The sequence below is a fragment of the Carcharhinus amblyrhynchos genome, chromosome 16 (assembly GCF_965287045.1).
Source record: "Carcharhinus amblyrhynchos chromosome 16, sCarAmb.v2.hapA, whole genome shotgun sequence".
NCBI classification, from domain to species: domain Eukaryota; kingdom Metazoa; phylum Chordata; class Chondrichthyes; order Carcharhiniformes; family Carcharhinidae; genus Carcharhinus; species Carcharhinus amblyrhynchos.
This window is the reverse complement of record NC_137339.1, coordinates 37,164,661-37,189,370: the sequence shown is the minus strand read 5'-3', so window position 1 is coordinate 37,189,370 and position 24,710 is coordinate 37,164,661. Positions and strand designations below refer to the sequence as shown.

The following is a 24,710-nucleotide window of genomic DNA, read 5'->3' as shown; positions in this document are numbered from 1 at the left end:
GCAGCTACCTTCCCAATTCCCCATTACATGAATCCAATGCTTGTCAGGAGTTTAGTTTGCTTCATGTTGTTCAGAAAACATCTTTGGAGCTGTTTTTGTAATTTGAATTACAGGAGGCCAACATCATTCTGTGGGGTTACAATTCAGCTATTAAGATAAGGAACACAAGTTTTAGTTATGCAAATTGAGTGAGCCAGTGTGTTGATATGACTTACCACAATTCAGGCTACAGCAATGCCAAATTTAAAATTGCATGGGAGATATATTTACTTTTGAATGTGTGATAATGGTTCCTGTACCTGGGGACAAATTGCATCATTGAAACCAGCCTTACTTGTTTTGAAGATAACCAGTGCTTTTGTTAGCTTCACATTGCAAATCTCCTCTAGACTGTTTGCATTGTTCTCTGTCCCCTCTCAATAATGGTGCATACACTCGATGATAGTGTATACAAAGCAATGTGCTCAATTAAAGTTGGATTCTCCTGTTTTCCAGCCATCGGTTTCACAGGATAAGCCCCCCTCAACAGCTCCGAAAATACGTAAAACTGTCAGTGTCCGGGTTCACGAAGCGGTGAAAGCAATTGCACTGTGCCATAATGTTACACCCGTCTATGAGTCTCATGGGCCTGACTCAACGGACCGAGCTGAAGCTGAGCAAAACTATGAGGATGCGTGTCGGATTTACCAAGCAGCCAGCCCAGATGAGGTTAGTACTTCTCAATGAATATAAGAACGTTCCTTTTTAATCTGGGAGACACTGACAGTCTGAAACTGACTGCTTCACAGTATGTGAGAGTGGCTCAAGTTGATGTTGCTTTTCGTCTTCCAAATTTCTGGAAGGTTGTAGGTTTTGCTTTGAGATAAAACAAGAATGGACTTTGTGATAAATGGAATAAGCTCACGTTGATGCTTTCGGAAGTTGAGGTTCTGGCATATCTTGGGGAAAGTGTGGCAGGAATTGTACATCGATAGGGACTGCACAATCTACAGATTGATTGGTCGACCCATGTTGGGCGCAGTGGGCTCGAGGAGGAGTTCTTGGAATGCTGCCAGGATAGTTTCCTTGAACAGTGTGTGTTGGAGCCGACGAGGGAGAGAGCTATCTTGGATCTGGTGTTATGTAATGAGGCGGGTAGAATTAGGGACCTTGCGGTGAAGGATCCTCTTGGGGAGAGTGATCATTGTATGGTGGAGTTTCTGGTGCAGATGGAGGAGGAGAAAGTGGGTTCCCGGACACGCATCCTTTGTTTGAACAGAGGGGAGTACGGTAGGATGAGAGAAGAATTGGCGAATGTGGACTGGGGGAGCGCATTGGAAGGTAGGTCTGCTGAGGAGCAGTGGAAGATCTTTAAGGAGATCTTTCTTGGTGCTCAGCAGAAATTTATTCTGATGATCAAAAAGGACCGTAGGAGGAGAGGTAATAAGCCGTGGATAACGAAGGAGGTGAAGGAAAGTGTTGAATTAAAAGCGGAGGCGTTTAGAGTAGCTAAGAATAGTGGGCGAGAAGAGGATTGGGAGAGGTTTAAATGTCAACAAAGATTGACAAAGAAGTTGATAAAGAAGGGTAGGAGAAACTATGAAGCTGGGCTAGCGCTTAATATAAAAAAGGATAGCAAGAGTTTTTATAAATATATGAAAAGGAAGAGGCTGGCTAGGGTGAACGTTGGACCCTTAGAGGATGAGAAGGGGGACTTAGTGGTAGGGGATGGGGAAATGGCTGAGGTCTTGAATAACTTTTTTGTTTCGGTCTTCACGGAGGAGGACGTGAATAATTTGCCGGGTGTTAGAGATGGAAAGGTGGTAGGACTGGAGGGTCTTAATGACATTACTGTTACTAGAGAGGCGGTGCTCGACAGACTGGAGTGGCTGATTGTGGACAAGTCCCCAGGACCGGATGGAATGCATCCGAGGGTTCTGAAAGAAATGGCGGAGGTGATAGTGGATGCCTTGGTGGTTATTTTCCAGACGTCGCTGGATTCCAGGGAAGTGCCGGAAGATTGGAAAACGGCTAATGTTACGCCGTTGTTTAAGAAGGGTGGCAGGCAAAAGGCAGGGAATTATAGGCTGGTTAGTTTAACGTCTGTTGTAGGTAAAATGTTAGAATCCGTCATCAAGGAGGAAATAGCGAGGCATCTTGAGGGGAATTGCTTGATAGAGCAGACACAGCACGGTTTCATTAAAGGGAAGCCGTGTCTGACAAATTTACTGGAGTTCTATGAGGATGTGTCTAGGGTGGTGGATAGAGGAGAGCCGGTGGATGTCGTCTTTCTTGACTTTCAGAAGGCGTTTGACAAGGTACCTCACAAGAGGTTATTGCAGAATGTCAGGGGACATAGAGTTGGGGGTAGGGTGTTAGCGTGGATAGAGGATTGGTTGTCAAATAGGAGGCAGAGAGTGGGGGTCAGTGGGTGCTATTCGGATTGGCGGTTGGTCACTAGTGGAGTGCCCCAGGGGTCGGTGCTGGGGCCTCAGCTATTTACCATTTATATAGATGATCTGGAGGAGGGAACCGAGTGTATGGTGTCGAAATTTGCTGATGTCACCAAGATTGGTGGAACGGCAAATTGCGCGGAGGGTGTGGAGAGTCTACAGAAGGATCTAGATAGGCTGGGCGAATGGGCCCGGAAATGGCAAATGGAATTTAATGTTGGCAAGTGTGAGGTGGTCCACTTTGGTAGGAATAATGGTTGGAAGGACTATTACTTACGTGGCGAAAAACTGCAGCAGGCGACGGTGCAGAGGGACCTCGGGGTCCTTGTGCATGAGTCACAAAAATCCAGCCTGCAGGTGCAGCAGGTGGTCAGGAAGGCGAATGGGATGCTGGCCTTCATAGCGAGGGGGATTGAATATAAAAGTAGGGAGGTCTTGCTGCGGCTGTATAGGGCATTGGTGAGACCGCAGCTGGAATACTGTGTGCAGTTTTGGGCGCCGTACTTACGCAAGGATATTTTGGCCTTGGAGGGAGTGCAGAGGAGGTTTACTAGGCTGATGCCGGAGTTGAAGGAGTTGAGCTATGAGGAGAGGCTGAATAAACTGGGCTTGTACTCGTTAGAGTTTAGAAGAATGAGGGGAGATCTCATTGAGACGTATAAGATGATGAATGGGATGGATAGGATAGAGGTGGAGAGACTCTTCCCACTCAGAAAGGACTGTAGGACTAGGGGGCACAGCCTCAAGGTAAAGGGGGGGCGGTTTAGAACGGAGTTGAGGAAGAATTTCTTCACTCAAAGGGTGGTGAATCTCTGGAATTCTCTGCCCGTTGAAGTGGTGGAGGCTACCTCGCTAAATATTTTTAAGAAGCGGGTTGATGGGTTTTTGATAAGAGAGGGGATTAAGGGTTATGGGGAGAGGGCGGGAATGTGGAACTGAGCCACGACAGATCAGCCATGATCTTATTGAATGGCGGGGCAGGCTCAAAGGGCTAGATGGCCTTCTCCTGCTCCTATTTCTTATGTTCTTATGATCCAATACTGGGTGCTGAAATTTCAAAAGGATTTCCTTCCCAAGGACAGGGATATCTGATGAGCGTCTGCTAGTGTTGGGCTGGTCCTATTTTGGGCAAATATTCCAGATTGTATGATGAACTCATGATTCATACCCATGCATTGAATTACCAGCCTGCCATTAGGATTGCTTTGTAAGATAATTACTTTGAATGCTGATAGATTGCTGTGATTACAGAAATATTTTGTATAAACCAAAGAATTATGTTGAGATTTAAATATTAGAATGTAATCTGCACATATATACATTTTAAATAAGGACATATTTCTCCAAAGCTAGAGGTAGATTCTGTTTCAGTTTAAGTAACATAACTGCCTGTTACTCTCCTTACTGATGTTGTTATCTGGTTTCTAACCAAATGTTCTTTATAACCCAAAGATGTGCAGGTTAGGTGGACTGACCATGCTATCATAGAATCTCTACAGTGCAGAAGGAGGCCAGTCAGCCCATCGAGTTTGCACCGATCACATTCCCACCCTATTCCCGTAACCCCTCATATTTACCCTGTTAATCCCCCTGACACTAGGGTCAATTTAGCATGGCCAATCAACCTAACCCGCACATCTTTGAACTGTGGGAGGAAATCGCAGCACCCGGAGGAAACCCGCTCAGACATGGGGAGAATGTCTGTGTGGAGTTTGCACAATGACCCAAGGCCAGAATTGAACCCAGGTCCCTGGTGCTGTGAGGCAGCAGTGCTAACCACTGTGCCATCGTGCTGCCGCTATATGGTCCCTTAGTTTCCCAAGATGTGTAGGTTGGGGGCATTAGTCTTGGTAAACGTGTGGGGTTTCGGGCCTGAGATGCTCTTTCGGGAATCGGTGCAAATCAATGGGTTGAATGACCTCCTTCTGCTTATAGAAATTATATGGTTTTATCTGGCCATACTAGATAAGGAATACACATAGTAAAAAGGGTGATTTGAATGAAAAGATAAAAACAATTTCAGTTTTAAACAATTTGGACCGATGAAATGTGGGTGGGATTTTCTTGGGCTGTGGATGCCCCAAGACTGGAAATTCCCACCCAAGCTCAATGGACCTTTAAACGATCTGCCAAATTTTCTGTCTTGCCCACTATGATTCCCATGGCAGGCGAGATGTGAAATTTTTGGCCTATATCCTTTGGCTCTGTCAACCAGTTTGAAGTTTTCAATGCTGGGAATAGCCTTTATGACTTCTACTGTCACTCACAACACATGAAGCATACATGGCCTACTTAATTACTCTGTGTAACCAGCAGTGCTAAAATTCAACTCCATAAGCCCATAAGATAAAGGAGCAGAATAAGGCCATTTGACCCATTGAGTCTGCTCTGCCAATCAAGAATGGCTGATATGTTTCTCAACCTCATTCTCCTGCCTTTTCCCCCATAACCTTTGATCCCCTTACCAGTCGAGAACATATCTCTATCTTAAATACACTCAATGGCTTTGCCTCCACAGCCTTCTGTGCTAATGAATTCCACAGATTCATCACCCTCTGCCTGAAGAAATTCCTCATCATCTCAGTTCTAAACTCACCACACATATCATTAATACTGTAGAAGAGAGGACTGAAACACAGTAATTGGGCTGGGTGCCTAATGGTGACTCTGTTTTTAATAATCATGCTTCAGGTAATAGTTCTTGAAGCAATTGAGGTGCATAAAAAATGATTATTAAAAATTCTGTTATTAGTGGCACTGAAGGAACTCTGGGGAAATGTCTTGCTCTGGTCCATTTTCAGGTGCATAATATCTGTTGTGTGCCCGAACTAGGAGGCCAAACATTACTGTAATAATTATAGTGATTTGCTTATGCCTCCCTGTGGCCAGGATCAATACTAGTTGTTTGCGTTGCCTGTGGTGGTTCACGCAGTAAGTCCTAGGAGGGTGGCAAGAGATGAACAGGAAATGATTGAGGGTCAGCAGTAGACCACTAGGAACTAAGAAGAACTCAATTTTCACAATCCACACCGCCCCTCCCAACCTTTCCTAACTGACCATGAGCTCTAACAGTGAATAAGACAGCTATTTGGTGACAGCATTGAAGCTAATTGGAATCTCATCCTCACCTGATGTGTTCAATTTTGGATTGGCAAGCAGTGGATAATGATGATGAATGAGAACCCACTTTGATTTTCCCTATTCTTTCCTGGCCTGGGAAGCTGAGGCGACTTGCTTATTTCAGGTTAGATGAAGGTGTGTTTATATTGTACGAGTGTCACTGAGACTTAACAGAATGAGTGTTCCCAACAACTTGTTTTGGCAATTCCTGGCAGTTTTACATTTTAGAACATAAGAACATAAGAAATAGGAGCAGGAGTAGGCCATCTAGCCCTTCGAGCCTGCCCCACCATTCAATAAGATTATGGCTGATCTGTCATGGCTCAGTTCCACATTCCCGCCCTCTCCCCATAACCCTTAATCCCCTCGCTTATCAAAAAACCCATCAACCCGCTTCTTAAAAATATTTAGTGAGGCGGCCTCCACCACTTCAACGGGCAGAGAATTCCAGAGATTCACCACCCTTTGAGTGAAGAAGTTCCTCCTCAACTCCGTTCTAAACCGCCCCCCCTTTATCTTGAGGCTGTGCCCCCTAGTCCTATTGTCCTTTTGCTTTCAGTTTGTCTGTGCATGTGTGTGCCCAGCTTGAAACAGTACCTGCACAGGATAAAATGTATCTTAACATAGCAGAACCCGGAGATCAATCCTCAGACCTTTCTCCTTTCTATGAATCAAACATTCTTTGGATAAACCCACCAAGCCATCAGTGCAATCTGTGTTCTTCTTCCTAATTCCGATCATTAAACCAGGCTCTAAGAACAAGTGATTTCATGAAGCTATTGTTGTAAATACATAAGCCAAAGGTGGTCTTATTTTGAGTGCTGCAGTTGAAATTGGTTTTCATTTGAATTAACTGTGTGTATTTGAAATCGGTACCATGTTGTGAAGCACAGTGAATCTCAAAAACCGTTGCAGAGTTTACGGATGAACTTATTCTGTTTAGCTTGATTTTCATTATTTTAAAAAATGCAATTTATTCCATTCTTTCTTATCTTGCATCAGTAGGAGTTCATGTCCCTTATCATGATGAAATTTTCACCTGTTTGGAGGGACAGGGTTAGCAAAGAAGTCTTGTTTAATGGATATTACTTTTTAAATACATGTCAGCTAATGGCAGAGTTGCAAAGTTCTAGCTGAGTTTTGTGTTGATGTCTTTGCTTCCTTTGCTGTTGAAAGATTAATGCATGTCTAGAGTGCATTCCTTCCTTAGAATAGGTGAAGACAGCAGTGGCACGATGTTGAAATGAATTTCTTTTATTGAACAGAACGTAGAATTAAATCATTACAAAAGGGAAAAGAGAAAAGCTGGAGAGAGGATTGGCAGTCCTGTACTGGTCACACATAACTTAAAAACAAAACTGAACTGCAAACACAGAGCTGAAACTACAATACCTTGTTTCAAGATAATAACGTTATCTTGCTATTGAAATTGTTTTGCAGATGCTGTCTCCAACATCAAGTGACAGACCTTGTATATGTTGTTTACGAAAAACTTGTTTAGCTTATGAAAAGCCTGTTTTGTTTGTATTGTACCCTTCAAAAATGCAGTCAATTTCTAGCTACCCCAGCATCCCTTCTGAGTTTTAAAATGTAGTCACGTGTTAGTTAATTTTTTAAGCTGAGTATTTAAATGTGATTGCATAGGCAGAAATATCTTAAAATGAAGTCCGCATAAATGAAGCAAACCACGCACAGGATCCCTCAACAGCATGTTTTAATCAACGTAGACTCGTTTATTTCAGTCCCTCTGGTGTTTCCTCCAGCATCCTCCAGAAACCAAATTCGGTCAAAACGCAGCCACTCATATCCTCTGTTAAATTATTTCTGGCTTGCCAGTCACCTCTGTCCTAGCTAATCTACACTGATTCCTTCTACTCCAGTGTATTACATGTAAATATTGGATCTGCATAACTCTCTGATTCTGGTATTTTTGCAATCTTCTCTTCCTACCTCACTCATAGAACCATAGATTCCCAAGAGTGCTGAGGAAGGTATTCGCCCCATCAAGTCTGTATCGACTGTCCGAAGAGCATCTTACCCAGGCCCACACCCTATCCCTGTTCCTCGCTACAATCCTTTTGTTACATTGGTAGAGGCCTTAGTATCAGAGTGTGGAACTTCTTTCCTCAGAATCTCCCTATCAATTGCCCTGATACATTTTTTGAAAACTGCTTTCTCTAAAACCATCATACCAACCAAGCTTTCACTCAGCCCTTCTGAAGTTTTCCTCAACAGCGCAGCATGTGCATCCGTGCTCTGATTTGTGAATTAAACTTCCATTTGGGACTTCGCTTAAATGTTAAGGATATTATATAAATGCAAATTGTTTGTACCATTGGAAGGAAAAGCAAACATAGTCTAACCCTGGAGTGCACTTCCTAGCTTCCTTCAGTTATTTACGCAGTTATAGAAAATATAGTTGTATCACCATTGCCCTTGGCCAGTTGTGATCCACAAACACCTGCCTGTTTCACACGAGTTAACATGTGCCTTTATTAAAATATCAGGTTAATTGTATGTAAACTCATTTACGGGAAATAGCACACAAACACATTGAAGTGCCCCTTGGTCAAAGTGGGGCAACGTCAGATGGCAAGACACTGGCAGCCTGATGGCAATGCAGCCTCACAGCATCAGAGCCGAGATTCAATTCTGGCCTTAGGTGTCTGCATGGAGTTTGCATGTTCTCCTCGTGTCTGCATGGATTTCCTCCAGGTACTCTACTTGCTCCCACAGAGATGTGCAGGTTAGGTTGATTGGCCATGCTAAATTGCCCCCTTTGTGTCAAGGGGACAGCAGGGTAAATACATGGAATTATGGGGGGTAGGGCCTGGGTGGATTGTTGTCAGTGCAGGCTGGATGGTCCAAATGGTCCCTCTCTGCACTGTAGGGACTCTATGACCCTATGACATGAGGCAAATCGCATGAATTCCTACAATACAGGAGAAAGAAACGGGGAGTAGGAGAGTAACTGGGTTGCTCTTAGAGAGCTGGCATTAACAATGGGCCAAATGACATTCTTGTGCACTATGACTATTTTATAATTCATTTCTGTGATTCTATGACAATTGTTTCTGCTATCAATGGAGGGGGTGACATGTTCGATGTTGCTGCTGGTGCATGTGGTATTGTAATATATTGGAAAATGTTGCTGTTATGCATTTCAGCTCATAACCAGTTTGAACGGTCAGGGTGAAGGCAGGTGGCAACTGGTGTAGGTTCAAGAGCAGTGGGAACCAAAGTCTAACAAGAGGAGATGAAAAGCCATACACTGCATAAGAAAGAATCATTAACCCAATAAAAGATTGTTTTAAAATCAGGAAACTGACAGAAACCCCCTCCCCATCTGATGTAACAATTTATTTCTATTGTACCATCCGTTTTGAGCACCTCAGGGATTTCTGTTTCTCTTTTGCTAATATATAGTAAATTAGGGACAAAGCTTTTGGAGCCCGCAATACCTCATTATCTGGTGAAATAATCAAACTTCCTGTTTTATTTATTGAAAAAGGGAGTAATTTGCATATCAACAATACCCCCACTGTCCCCTTTGTATTTGCAGCGTCTGAAGAGTTTCAGGGCCACATAATGCAGCATTTCAGTCTGCCTTTTAATCCCCATTAAATTTTGTATTAGATACATTCACTGTTTCGAGAAATTACTATTGGTAGCTCTAGGTTCTCATTTGTATTACATTAAAGTAGACACCCAGTGCACTATTGATGCTGCAGAATCAAAGTTCAACATACATGTTTTCTTTTGAAATCCGCAATGGAAATTCAGTGCCCAGTGGGTAAAAATAGTGATCACTTTGCGTTAACAAACTCCTTTGTACAATTGAAGATCTTGATCTGTCCTAGCCTTTAACAATAGGGATTGCGTCATGATACTCTTTGGGTGATGCTGTGGTTATGTTATTCATGCTGGTAAAATGGATAATCATAAAATTCCTACAACGCAGAAGGAAGCCATTCAACCCATCGAGACTGTACCAACTCTATGACAGTGTGTCTTACCCAGGCTGTTTCCCCTGCCGTAACCCCACACATTCACCATGGCTAATCCATCTAATTTACACACTTTGGAACTCGAAAGGGCAATTCAGCATGGCCAGCCCATTTAACCTGCACATCTTTGGGAGGGGCATGCACTTTGAGAAAGGAAACTGAATATCACAGAGCACAAAGGGAGCTGTGATCCTTTTGAGCAATGGATCAATTTTTTTACCTTTCACCTAAACACACCATTATGTTCCATGACTATTTCATATTAATTGCAAAACATCACGTTATGATATTATGATATCACGTAGTGAGCCATATAAAGAAGGTGCTCGTTCGCTGTCTGAAACTATCTTAGCCAAAGTGGTGGTAGGGGTTGGCTGGGAGAGTGAAAACTATTAACCTGGTTTCCACTCTCAGTGATTATACTGCGATTCCTGGTTAACTCAGAAATCCAACCTGAGGTTCCCCTGGCCTGTATGGCTCAGCTATTAACATCATGAACTTGGTGAGCTATCTGAGGATCCCCTCCTTTTTGGATGCAGTTGTGAAACTCATCCAGCTATATGGCTGATGAATCCCCGTTCTGTTTTTCATGTTATCCTGTTCCCCGAGAACTCTGGGCTGAATTTTAATGGTCACCCTCGGGTGGGCAAACCGGCAAGAAGACCCGTTTGGGAAGGTGCCATTCCATTGGTGGTATCCTTGTCACTTGTCCACCAGCCCCGGTCCCCATCATAAATTTATGAGTGGCAGGGGGAGCGTTGGATGGGTCACCCATCTGTGGGTCACCCATCTGTGGCTCAACCAAGGCTCTTAAGTGGGCAGTTAATGTCCAATTAAAGGCTTCGTTCTGTCCTGATTTAATGATGGCAGCAGAGGCTGGCACTCAGTGTGCAAACTGGCAGGTTTAACCCTATGGAGTGCTGGCCAGTTAAAGGGACTGAGGGGTTGCCTCTTACCCAGCCCTTGGTGCCAGTTGGAGGGTGCCCCCCATATTTTTGCCTGCCCCATTTACCCTGCTCTGTACGCCCCCAGCCCTGTTCCTGCCCCGCCCCGCCCCCCCGTCCAACGTAGCCCCAACTCCCACCAGGTTCTGTCAGCCTAGCATATTTTTGAACTTCGACTGGGTCTTTCGCTGAACACCAGCTCCTTGTCTTACCTGCAAAACCAGCAATGGCTGCCGCTCCTGCTAAAGCTGTCAGTATGCAGAGCAGCACCTTGGACTTGCTCCTTTGGATGGAAGGAAACCCCGGCTCAAACTATTTAAAGGGGTACAGCCTGAAAAACTAAAGCAGGGCGAGCCAGCTAAGCAGAGGCAGATGCACTCCGACATTTACACTGTGGTGTGAGGAATATACCCTCAGTATGTAATCGTGCTTCATGATCCAGTATACACTTGCTTGACCTTAGCACTGCCTGTACATGGTTGCTGCTTTAATACCAGGCCATTTAGCTAAATGGAAAGCAGTGACGTTTTGCCATTTTTATTGATGCTTTTATTCTGCATAAATTAAGTCAACTCTGAAAGCATCCAGAGTGAAATTGTTGATGAGGTCATTCCACAGGAGAGAGGTGAAAATTCCTTTGAAGTTAAATATGTTTGCAAATGAAATTCTAAACCATATATCCTGACGTACACGCTGACCTGGTATATGAGACACCCCTCTCTTTTTTTGAGTTGGCCCCATTGTTTTTGTATATTTCTCTTGTATATAATTCGGTGCCCTGTTTCAGCCACGATATGCTACACTGGCATTAATAGATAGCCTCACCTTTTCACCCTGCAAATGGATGTTTTGCTTATTTGTCCCTTATAACAGGATGCAAATGATACCGGCTGAGTTGCAAAGATGCGCGGGAGTTTTTAAACACGTCACACAGAGCAGACCCCCACGTGGCGACTGACAAACATCACGACCACCCACACGCCAGCAGTTCACTTTTGGACTCACCGGATAAATTGACCCCTGTTTTTGGAGGGATTTTTTGAGGCTTCGTAGGTCAATTTATACCCCGACATCTGTGATACTTAATGTGATAGCAATAGAGTGTCAGATACAGACACCGCATGAGTATTGATAAGAAAATACAGGATTCCTTAAAGCAAGGAACCTTCTCTTCAAAGACAGATTAAAATCAATGCAAGGAAAGAGTTTGTAAATCCCGGAACACCAGAAGAACTAGTTGTTCACATTCTAGGACAGACAAGGAATGATGAATACCAAAGCTGCTTTTTCTCTCGTGTTAAACCATCGAGAAGTGACAAGAGGTCAGGAATATGATATCCCCCCAGTGTTCCAACTAAATTACAGTGAAATCATAATAGTGTCATTCCTGCTTGACGCCAACTTGCATTAAGCCAAAGAGCTTCAATGCTCTGATTTCAGTGATGGATGACAAGGCAGGAAGGAGTTGTGTTAGTGGTCTGAGGAGTGCAAAGGTCAGAAACTGAATTGTAAAAGTTCATTGAGTGTTCAGTGCCTTTTCAAATCTTCGGCACCACTGGGTCAAAGGTGAGAGACTGGGTTTGATCTTTTATGATAATTTAATGGTGGAAGATGGCCATTTTCTGCAGAAGAAAAACTGATATCAAAGACATTTGGGATTATTGTACAAGGATGTGATTTGTTTGTCAGTCAGCATTGAACCCACTTGAGGCTTTATTAAAACAGTTAGATGAATGTGGATGTCCAAGGCACATTTAAAATTAGCCTTTCAATTCAGCAGCAGTTTTTCCACAGCACTGTTACAAGGTATTCATACTTTTCTTCCCTATTTTCTGATTGCTTTGTCATGCACACCATCACCGAGTATGAGGTCGACAACCATCTACCTGGTTTTTACAGTGATGTTCTGAAGCTGCTCATTAGGTTTTGGGGGCAGGCTCGAGCAACTTCTTCCAATTTATCCCTTCCAGTGGGGAAGTGCCTCATGTTTAAGAACAGTGACAGGCTAAATCGAAGACACAAACCACTCCTATACTTTGGCAATGATCGAGTTGGGAAGGCACCATGATGTTGTGCTAACCTTTTTGTTTTGGAATTATATAGAAACATAATTGGAATAAATAGTTGTTACCAATATTCTCCATCCCATTCCAAACTCTCTGAAGGTGTTAGCTTACTTATTGGTTCTCTGTCATCTACCTGTATATTGTCCAAGTAACAATTTATACATGTGTGAGCAGTGAGATTGAGTAGAGGCAAACTGTTTTATTCCAGCCAAATTTGAAGCCATTTTCACATATTGGATGGAGTATTGTAGTGATTTGTCTAAGGACAGGCATTCTGCTGATTTTTCTATCCCTCACAGCCTGGCGCTTTTCTGTTCCATTGCTCATAGAGCCTCCCATTTTTGAATTCAGTGGGCAATATGATTAGAGAAGAGAATCCAAGTCTTTGACTAAAGCGTGGTACAGTATCTGCCTTACCCCAGGTCTACATATAGCCTAACAGGTGGTCCTTAAGTAGGACTGATGGAGCCACTACCAGAATGTTTGTGAAAATGCTAATGGAACATGGAGCCAGGAGGAGCAGGGGAAATTCACTCAGCCGCATACTGAAACCATCAGCTGCTAAAGGCCACTGCTTGCTCCCATCATGAATATGACACCATCCCTTCACCCCAGTCATCATCTGGTCAGGAAATGAGAACTGATTTGCTGCCATCACAATTCTCCTGATTCGTCTGCTCTATTCCTGTTCCTTTTCTAAAGTCCTTTTGTTTAAGTGTGGACATCCAAAAGTTGGTGTCCAGGTTGTATAGCTCCACCTTCAGCTCCACAAAAACAGCTTCCTGCCCTTTGGCTCCCCATTATACTTTCAGGCTTGCTGCACTTGCCCATTACACTCACCACAGACTGTTAAGTCTTATCATCATCAGTTCATGTACACATTTAACAACATGGCAAGTATTAATGACTGCCAATTAAACTCCAGCACCAAAGGTTGGTGTGGTCTCTTTTGATAGTGGTGAAGGTGGCTGATTCAATATTGTTCTTTAGTTTTGTCTGGTCAGTTATACAAATTTAGAGCTTGCATGAATTTCCAAATTGCTCAATGGATTTTCTAAAGGAAATTCTTTTTATTTGTATATAGGCAATTTCTCTTTGAAGAATTTCAGTTTTCCCAACCTGCCCTCTCACCATAAATTTTTGTCAATTTTTTATAATAAAATCTGACCCTGTGCTTTTAGCACTTCAGTTGTTCAGGATATGTAAACAGGCTCCTGTTAATTTATCAGCCTAGGACTTGGAGATTTTCATAACCACCTTGATTCCTTCCATCAACTTTTCGTTTTAATTAATGGTTGGAAGAATTTTTATTCCTTTATATGCAAGACCTTTTACATGTAGGTAGGTCCAAATGAATGGTCTAGCTGGCATGGCTAATATCAAATTGTTTGATGACAAACTGTCTGACTGCATCCACAAATTATTGTTTTAAAGTCACACTTCCAGTGAGCAACCCAATCTGTCAGCACGGACATTTGAGATTGCTTTTGTTGACATGATATCGTTGTATCTTGGGTAGGAAAATGTCAGGTTGTGGGCTAAAGGTCAAAGTTGTAAGCAAAGTGGGCTAATGTTATTTATTAACAGAAGTAAGCATGACCTGTAACTGGACCCAGTTTGTTCATTTGAGTAAAGAAAGCTTGAGGAGTTTTGAAGGTAATACGCATTCCACCAACTGAGAGCTAACAGCTGACATGGGACAGGGCGCAAGTGTACCCGGTTTGAAGCAAGGGTGAGTCGGAGACACTGTTTAATCTTGTCAAGTTCTGAAAATGTTCAAATCGTTATGAATTTTATGATTTTCCATGCATTGAGAAACCATAGAACCTAGAGTAAAAGGAGTCCTCTCCAGCTGACGTTTGGGTACAGAGAGGAATGGCAGTATATGGAAAGCAGGATATGTGAATCTTTTTATATTGCCAAAACTCAGTTGTTCATGAGTTCGTATGCCTGAGTATGATTAAAGAACGTATAACATTGCAAAGTGGCAGCATGGTGACACAGTGGTTAACATTGCTGACTCACAGTGCCAGGGACACAGGTTCCATTCCCGGCTTGGGTCATTGTCTGTGCAAGTCTACATGTTCTCCCCGTGTCTGTGTGGGTTTCCTCTGGGTGCTCGGGTTTCCTCCCATAATCTGAAAGATGTGCTGGTCAGGTGCTTTGGCCATGCTAAATTCTCTCCATGTACCCGAACAGGTGCCAGAGTGTGCCGACTAGGGGATTTTCACAGTAACTTCATTGAGATGTTAATGTAAACCTACTTGTGACTCTAACAAAATAAACTTTATAAAACTAAGAGTTGTGTGCGCTGAAGTAGCAACTTATTCCATTCATTTCCAGCATGGTCTTGATTGCAAATGTAGCCCTTCACTTTTGAGCTGTTATCTTTATAACAACAACCAGTGGACAGTTGAGATTGGGGTGAATCACGGTGAACGCACATTCATGATGAATGTACGTGGGCGGCATGGTAGCACAGTGGTTAGCACTGCTGCTTCACAGCTCCAGGGACCTGGGTTCGATTCCTGGCTTGGATCACTGTCTGTGTGGAGTTTGTACATTCTCCTTGTGTCTGCATGGGTTTCCTCCAGGTGCTCCGGTTTCATAGAATCATAGAACCCTACAGTGCAGAAAGAGGCCCTTCGGCCCATTGAGTCTGCACCGAACACTATCCCACCCAGGCCCTACCCCCATATCCCTACATATTATACCCACTAATCCCTCTAATCTATGTATCCCTAGACACTAAGGGATAATTTCTTAGCATGGCCAATCAACCTAACCCGCACATCTTTGGACTGTGGGAGGAAACCGAGGTACCCGGAGGAAACCCATGCAGACATGAAGAGAATTTGCAAACTCCACACAGACACAGAGGGTTTCCTCCCACAGTCCAAAGATGTGTGGGTTAGGTTGATTGGCCATGCTAAAATTGCCTCTTAGTATCCTAAAATGCGTAGGTTAGAGGGATTAGTAGGTAAAACATGTAGGGATATGGGGGTAGGACTTGGGTGGGATTGTGGTCGGTGCAGGCTCGATGAGCCAAATGGCCTCTTTTTGTACTGTAGGGTTTCTATGATTCTGACTTTGTCATTTTTATATTTGATGAGTAATATATAAACTGTTAACCACGAGCAGCAAGGATGATGAAGTGTGAGTTCTGTCACCATGTCAGGTTTTATTTTTAACTGTGTGCTATGGGGAGGATTGTAAAAGATGTATTATGCAGCTTAGTGTTCTGGACACAGCACAGACCATGGGTCTGACTACACCCTGGCTCTTTAATAGCAACTTATATTTATCTGGCACATTTAACATAGTGAAGCATCCTAAGCTGCTTTCTCAGAATATCATTGATTAAAAACAATGAACCACCAAGGGGAATGTTAGATAAAACCAAAATACTGCGGATGCTGAAATCTGAAACAAAAACAGAAAATGCTGGAAAATCTCAGCAGGTCTGACAACATCTGTAGAGAGAGAATAGAGCTATCATTGTCTGAATGACCCTTCATCAGAGGGGAATGTTAAGATTGATGACCAAAAGCTTATATGTAGGTATGAAAAAACACCTTAAAAGAGGAGAGAGAGGTGAAGAATCAATGAAGTTTGGGAAGGAAATGCCAAAGCTGAGGGCCAAGGCAGGCGAAAGCATGACCAACAGTGGTGGGAGGGATTAAAATCATGATTGTGCCTGGATTGGAAGAGCTGGTTGCCAGCAAGCGGTCTGGGAAAAGGGTTTGCGGAGGGAACCAAAAACAATGGGTTGGATTTTCCACGCAATCCACTCTGTGTTTTGCAGCAGTGGAGGTGGCCAGGGATGCAATCTTCTGGTCCAGCCGTTGTCAGTGGGGCTTCCTGTTGACTACACCCCTCACCACTGGGAAACCCTCAGTGGGGGGTATGCCATCAGCAAGACTGGAAGATCCCATCAGCACGAGTGGCCGGAAAGTTCCAGCCAATGGCTTCAGTCATCCCAATATTAGTTGGAGGAAGTTTCTTTTTATGAATATCAGATGTCAGACAAACAATGCACTAAATCATAGACGATGAAGAGATCCAAAGATTGGTGGTGAGATAGAATTTTCATTAGCATGCATGTAGAACCTGATAAGTTTTAGCTGATATGTAGATGTAGAAATGAAGAGGGGACAAGGACAGATCCTAGGGGGACCCCAGAGTTGGAGCAGGGGAAATGTCATTGCAGCTGATTCTCTAGCTATGGTTCAACAAGTAGGAATGAAGTCATGCCAGGGCAGTTCCACCCAAAGGAGAGGTATTGGTGAAGATAGTGTGGTCAACTGTCGAAAGCTGTAGATAGGTTAAGGCAAGACAGTTTATCATGGTTGCAGTGACAAATTGTCATTTGTGATCTTGACACTGACACTTATAGTGGCTGGGCCAGTGACTTTATTGAAGGTATTCAAGCAGGAAAGGTGGGTCCATGTATTCAGGACTTTGGAGAGGAAATGGATGTTGAAGATTGGAAGAGTGAGAGAATGAGGGGTTAAGGGTAGCAGTATTGTGAGCAGAGGGATGGCACAGTGGTTAGCGCTGTTGCCTCACAATACCAGGGACCCAGGTTCAATTCCAGCCTCAGATCACTCTCTGTGTGGAGTTTGCAAGTTCTCCCTGTGTTTGCTTTTGGGTTTCCTTCGGGTGCTCCAGTTTCCCCTCACATTCCAAAGATGTGTAGATTAGATTGATTGGCCATGATGAATTGACCCTAATGTCGGGGGAATGGCAGGGTAAACGTGGGGTTATAGGAATAGTCTGTGGGTGGAATTGTGGTCGGTGCAGGCTTGATGGGTCGAGTGGCCTCCTGCACTGTAGAGATTCTATGTTTCTATAACAACGGATTTGGACGGTGGTGCGAAGGAACATTTGACATAGGAGAAGAAGTAAGCCCTTCAAGCCTGCTCCGTTATCCAATAAGATCATTGCTAACCTGATTATGGCCTCAACTTTACTCTCTTATCTTTCTTATAACCTTTGACTCCCTGGTCTATCAAAAATCTACAGAACCTCAGCTTTGAATAGACTCAGTGGCCCAGCCTCTGCTTCTTTCTGGGGAAGAGATTTTCTAAAAAACTAATAACCTTCTGAGGAAAAATAATTCTCCTAATCTCCATCATAAAGGAAGTCCTCTTATTTTTAAATTGTGTCCCTGTCTGCCATCCAAGAGGAAACATTTTTCTGGTCTCCACCTTATCAAATTCCCTCAGGATTTTATTTGTTTTTGTAAGATTGTCTAATTTTTCTAAACTCCAGTGAGTATAGGCCCAAACTTTCTTCATAAGTCTTCCTCCCAGGACTGGGAGGCAGAATTTTTTAATCATTGCATTTTCAATTCTTGCAACTTGCGTGTTTTGATGATTTTGGTTTTTATTGTCACCTGCCTCCTTATGACTGATTCTGAATCTTCTATCATACGACAGATGGATATTAATGTATTCAGTACACATTGCTGATTATTTCTATATTCTGACAGTACATGACATTGAACTTTTACAAGTTTATAAGTTTGGAACTGTCACTTTAAGTTAAAATGGAAGAACAAAGATTTGAACAGGATCATGTGACCTGCTCCAAATTCTGCCTGACAAGGAAAACATTCACACCTTTTCCAGTCTATCTAATAACTAAAGTTCTTCATTCCTGGAACCATTTTCATTAATCTTTTGTGCCTTCTCTCCAATACCTTCACATCTTTTCTAAAATACAGTGCCCAGAGACATAATACTCCAACTGAGGTTGGGCTGTTGTCATATACAAGTTCAATATGTCCTCCATGCTTCTGGACGCTTTGCTCCTATTAAGGAGACTGTGCGCTTTATTGACGGTTCTCTCAATCAGTCCTGCCATCTTCAATGACTTGTGCACATATATTCCCAGGTCCCTTTGCTTCTGCACCCCCCTTCGACTTGCATTTGTCATGATAGCTGAGAGTGCGTCTGGACTTGAGTACTAGATAATATGCGGTGCTTGAATAAGATACTGTCGGGAAAATTCTGTACTAGTTACAGGGTCACCTGATTCGGGGAAGGGCTGAAGGTCAGATAGCACATGTTAGTGAGTTAGCCTGCGTGGCAGATAAAACTATGGTGTTCTTACAGTTAAACCTGTGACTTTGAGGGTTGGTACTTCAGCCTCAGATGTAACATTGTTGATGACGAGAAATACAGATTGTGTCATGATATTTGTTGGAGCTGCTCTATCTGCAATCTGATGAATTGAACCACCTGATCCAGTGGCTCATGCCAGTAATGTCAGCATGAAGTGGAAAGCTTAGCTGGAGGAGTTTGAGGTGTAAGCTGACAGCTGTGGTCTGCTTTGGACAGGGCGATGGGGGCGCAGAAAGCATAGCAAGAGACCTTATTGTCGTTCAATGTGGGTACGTCAGTGTGCAGATTTTCAAGGCGTTGCCTGACAGGGGAGAAAGGGCAAATCAGGAATGTACAGTGAGAGCTTTCAGGAATCATTATGTGGTGATGCTAAATAGCACATTCCAAAGGGATGTTTACTGTCAGAGACAGAAAGTGAGGGAAACAGTCACCCAGTTTGTGACCTGTCTGAGACAGCTGTTGGATGGATGCAGTTCTGTGGTGATTGATCTGGATAACCAGATAATGGGTGGGATTTTTCAGTTATTCCTGGAGGTAGGATCTGGTCCTGCTGACAGCGATCCCCCCCGACTGGGAAACCCCATTGGCTGCGGCAGGACCAGAAGATCCTGCTGTGCAGTCAATGGCAAGCAACTTCTAAAAATGAGGGGGCGGTGAGGTGGGGGGGGGGAACTGAGAAATCTTGCCCAACAGGTCAGATTGTCCAACATTGCAAGCGGAATAAGTTGAGGTGTAAGCTGCTGGAAGACAGTAGGACTAGGGAGCACAGCCTCAAGATAAAGGGGGGGCGGTTTAGAACGGAGTTGAGGAGGAACTTCTTCACTCAAAGGGTGGTGAATCTCTGGAATTCTCTGCCCGTTGAAGTGGTGGAGGCTACCTCGCTAAATATTTTTAAGACGCGGGTTGATGGGTTTTTGATGAGAGAGGGGATTAAGGGTTATGGGGAGAGGGCGGGAATGTGGAACTGAGCCACGACAGATCAGCCATGATCTTATTGAATGGTGGGGCAGGCTCGAAGGGCTAGTTGGCCTACTCCTGCTCCTATTTCTTATGTTCTTAAGAAGGTGGCTTAACATTGGAAAAGCACTTTGAAAGTAGTAGCTGTATTGGAAGCAGTGGATGGATAATTTCACAGCGTGAAACTTGGTCCCATCTCTGCCATTGGCACAACAAAAGCCGAGGTTAACTGAGTGGCTCAACTCGGGTGGGGGTGTGTGTAAATATAAGGAGGAAAAATTTGAAAGACAGTTTCAAATGTGGCAACTCAGGGCACTATGGAAACGATGTCTGCTGCCCTGTCGAGGAAAACTACACAGAAAATCTCAGGGGAAAGCCCATTTTGCCACGAAGCACAGAAGCAAAACTGAACAAAGGGGAAAATCCAATAAACCACATAAAGAGAGATGAAAGTAGCACTAATAAGTTGTGCCTAAAACTTGAAACCTTGTTGTGTGATCCTTTGTCAATCACTGTAAATTCAAACGTATATCTTTAAAATGATTAATATTTTCAGGGATTGTAACAGAAGGGATTATTGCTGTAGCTAATCTGAACTGATAGTTAATTGTTGTATTTAATCTCCTTCAGGAAATGATAGTATTAAAGGGCAATGGCATACGTTACAAGGTCGCCTTGCAGGAACTATGTTGTTGTCCGGGACCTGATGCTTGATCAGCTTCCTTCGACTAACAATCCCTCCCCCATTACTCTTCAGTTGAGTGACCTTTAAACTCTGAATTCCGGCAGCCTGGTTGATGTTGTGTCCCTGTTGTGTTTCAGGTGTCTTTGGTGCAGTGGACGGAGTGTGTCGGACTGACTCTTGTTGGCCGGGACCAATCCTCTATGCAGCTGAGGACACCCGGAGGACATATTCTGAACTTCAGCATCTTGCAGGTTTTTCCATTCACCTATGAGAGCAAGCGCATGGGAATCATTGTCAAAGTAAGTGGCGGAAATAAATGCTTAAGAGTTCGCTAGTGCTGTTCTGTTTGTTTTCTGTCATTTTACTTACGGTTTCCCCTATCGATCTTGAAGGCCTTGACTACCAGGTTGGGATCCTTCTCCACAGGTTCTAGCAATCCACCTGTATTTCATCCAAGTGACCATTATTCAGTAAACTAAAAGCCAAATACTGCTGATATTGGAATGTGCAATACAAGCAGAAAAGGGCTGGAAGTAGTCAGAGACCAAGGGGAAATTGCTGTCTCTCCAGCTGCTGACTTGACCTGCAGGTATTTCCGGCATTTTGCTTTTGTTAATATTGGTCATTATTCATGTTGGGGTTGCGTGACAGTAAGCCGTTCAACTGCAGAGTGCATTACTATCAGGCTGATCCTGTTCTTGAATAGCATAGACAGATGGATGCATTTGGCTTGGTTTGCTGGTTAAGGATCACGTATGGGATCCCGAACTAACATTTCCTTCCTTAACCTGTAAAGGGTGACATGGAGATTCTGACTGAGTGTGGCATGCGGTTGAAGCGGGGGAGTGGGTGGGGCTGGCTGGACATCTGTCTTTGCAAGTGCAGCCTCTCCACTCACCTCTGTCCCTAGGGTATGGCATGGTGGCGTAGTGATTAGCACTGCTGCCTCACAGCGCTAGGCACCTAGATTCAATTGCAGTCTAGGGTGACTGTGTGGAGTTTGCACATTCTCCCTTGCGTTTCCTCCGGGTGCTCCCCACAGTGCAAAGATGCGTGAGTTTGGTGGATTGGCCATGCTAACTGCCCCTTAAGTGTCAGGGGGATTAGCAGGGTAAATACCTGAGGTTATGGGGCTAGGGCGTGGGTGGAATTGTTGTCGATGTAGGCTGGATGGGCCAAATGGCCTCCTTTTGCACTGTGGGGATTCTATGATTCTTTAAGATCCTATGATCCCAATGACACAAAGGCCAACTGCAGGCTGCAATCAGGTAACTGAATGAAGTCAAGAGAATCAAACCTGGGGCCCACCAGTTCTTGTGCCTAAGGTGCTCATTGAATAAATTTACTGGAACAAGCTTTAGTATTTTTTTCTAAGCTTTTTTTGTCCTCCAAAGAGTGCAGTATTTTTATAGCAGTGGGTCAGATGCAATGTTTGAAGAATTTTGCCATTTAAGGCAAAAAATTGACGACCTGTAAAAAGAATGGTATTTTAGCAGTGCAAAAAAATGACAATATTTATCATCTGTCTTGTCCATGTTAATATTTTTAGCTGCCATCATTTCCTGTGCTGCCTTGTGGTGAAATACATAAATACTGATCTGTTTAATCTCTCAAACATTCATCTAAACAAAAACTGTTTATGGTTTACTGTAATTTGATCAGAACTAGATAAATTCTGACCTCAACCTATTCTTGAATGCTCTTTCATTTTTGACCCAATAGTTATCTGTCTTTCTGCAGTTGGTTTCAAACTTAAAAAGCTATCTTGTAATGTGTTTTTCTAATTAAGAGGGGCATTTGCCAGTGTAAGGTGCAAGTCAAAAGGTATGTGCTTGCAGCTAAAAAGCACACATTCACAGAAATGGGTTTGGAACCCTCAGTTAAAATCGATGATAGATTCTGTTACCCAGCAACCATGGTCAGATACTGTCTCATTCTTTATGTTTAAAAGCTGAGCGTGGGAGTGCACTTTAAATGCCAGGAGACTTTTGTGCTCAGGAAATGACCAGACGTATTTAGCATCTTCCTTGAAGTATTTAATCCAATTACTGTTGCCTATAAAAAATGATTCTAAGGGTAAGGTACAGTTAAAGGTGACTTCACAATACAGGAAATGTTCAAAGTACTGTGGACTCATGACAGCTCCTAATTCACTGAACGTAACGATTTTCTATATGCATAGATTGTAGGACTGCTGAACAGAGCTCTGGGCAGGAATTTTCCAGTCCCGCACGCTCTGCTGCCAGCGAGAATTTGGTGCTCAGCCAAATCTCCATTGCAGCGGGACCGGAGAATCCCAACTGCAGGCAAGGTTGGAGAATTATGGCTTTGATGTTTGGTGGACACCAGGGGTGAAATTTTCCCATCCTACCCGCCATGGGCATCATAGCGGGCAGGAGGCGTACCATCAAAGGTCCTTCGACCTCGAGTGGGATTTCCCGGTCTTGGGGTGAGTGCAGCTGGAAAATCCTGCCCCAGTAGACTTTGTGTTGTCTGATAAACAAAGGGGCACAGCTCTATTTACTAGGGGATTTTCACAGTAACTTCATTGCAGTGTTAACGTAAGCCTAGATTCATAGAATCATAGAATCCCACAGTACAGCAGAAGGCCATTCGGCCCATTGAGTCTGCACCAACCACTATCCCACCCGTCCTGGTTCTATCCACAAAATCTCCTTGCGTTTACCCTAGCTAATTCCCCTGACATTAAGGGGCAATTTAGCAAGGCCAGTCCACCTAACCTGCACATCCTTGGACTGTGGGAGGAAACTGGAGCACTCGGAGGAAACCCACACAGACATGGGGAGAATGTGCAAACTCCACACAGACAGTGACCCAAGTTGGGAATCGAACCCGGGTCCCTGGCACTGTGAGGCAGCAATGCTAACCACTGTGCGGCCCTACTTGTGACACTGATAAATAACTAAAGAAAGGTGCTTCCTCAGTTTAACAGAATGGGCCACTAAAACAGGAAATTGCTGATGCTGAGATTCCAAATAAATACACTCTTGCCAGTTTTCGCCTTGTTTCTTCCCCTTTCTTCTCCATTATAGGATCATAGAACCCCTACGGTACAGAAGAAGGCCGTTCAGCCAATTGAGCCTGCACTGACAACAATCCCACCCTATCCCTGAAACCCCACATATTTACCCTGTTAATCCCCCTGACACTAGGGTTCAATTTAGCATAGCCAATCAACCTAACCCACGCATCTTTGGACTGTGGGAGGAAACCGGAGCACCTGGAAGAAACCCACGCAGACACGGGGAAAATGTGCAAACTCCATACAGACAGTGACCCGAGCCGGGAATCAAACCAGAATCCCTGGCACTGTGAGGCAGAAGTGATAACTATTGTGTCACCGTGCTGCCCTGTCTCTTCCCTCATTGTGTTGAATCATCACTGCAGTATGGTTCAAGCAGACCCTGGACCTTTCTAGTCCTCACCTGTATCACCATTGTTCGAGTGTGAATCACGACAGTGTGGGGAACCGGGCTGATGGGATGGAGAGAGCAGTTAGCAGGACTTTTTCAAGGTTGATGAGGACCAGAGGAGGTGGAGCCAGATGGGCAGGCCCAGAATTTCTTGCTACTGCGGAGACGTCAGTTGGCAATCTATATAAATGATGCGGATGAAGGGATGGACTGGACAGTTGCTGAATTTACTGACGATACAAAGATATATAGGGAAATAAGTTGAGAAGAAGGCACAAGGAGGTTATAAAGGGACATAGGTAGGTTAAGTGAGTGGACAAAGATCTGGCAAATGAAGTGTAATGTGGACAAATGTAAAATGGTCCATCTTGGCAGGAATGATTTAAAAAAAGCTGCAGGAGGTACAGCAAGAATCTATCTAGCTTTGCCTTAAAAATATTCAAAACCTCTTTTGAGGATGAGAGTTCCAGAGAATCACAGCCCTCATCATTAAATGAGCGACCCTTTATTTTAAACAGTGAACCTTAGTTCTAGATTCTATGACAAGAGGAAACATCCTCTCCACAACCATCCTGTCAAAACCCCTCAGAATCTTAAAGGTTTTGATCAAGTCGCCTCTTATTGTTCTAAACTCAGGTGGATGCAACCTAACCTCGCCAACCTTTCCTCAGAAGTCAGCTTGCCCATTCCTGGAGTTAATCTTGTAAATCTTCTCTAACCTGCTTCTAACATATTTGCATCTTTCCCTAAATAAGGAGACCAGTACCTTACACGATGCTCCAAATGTGGTCTCATTCAGTGTTCTGTACAATTGAAGTGTAACCTCCCTACTTTTGTAATCTATTCTCCTCACAAAAAATAATAACTCCTTAATTGCTGTAATTGGTTACCTGCAGTTTGTGGATAGGTAACTGTTAAGACCCCATTCCCCTGCATA

General features: G+C 43.7%; 1 protein-coding gene across 1 annotated transcript in view; it reads left to right on the top strand.

The window, feature by feature from the left end:
• The window catches only part of atp9a (ATPase phospholipid transporting 9A), a 179,232-nt gene that overhangs the window by 101,980 nt on the left and 52,542 nt on the right, over nt 1–24,710 (top strand). Inside the window, exons 14-15 of the mRNA XM_080205002.1 lie at nt 496–708; nt 20,477–20,638. Coding sequence (XP_080061128.1) covers nt 496–708; nt 20,477–20,638 — 375 coding nt within the window. The remainder of the gene's footprint in view (nt 1–495; nt 709–20,476; nt 20,639–24,710) is intronic.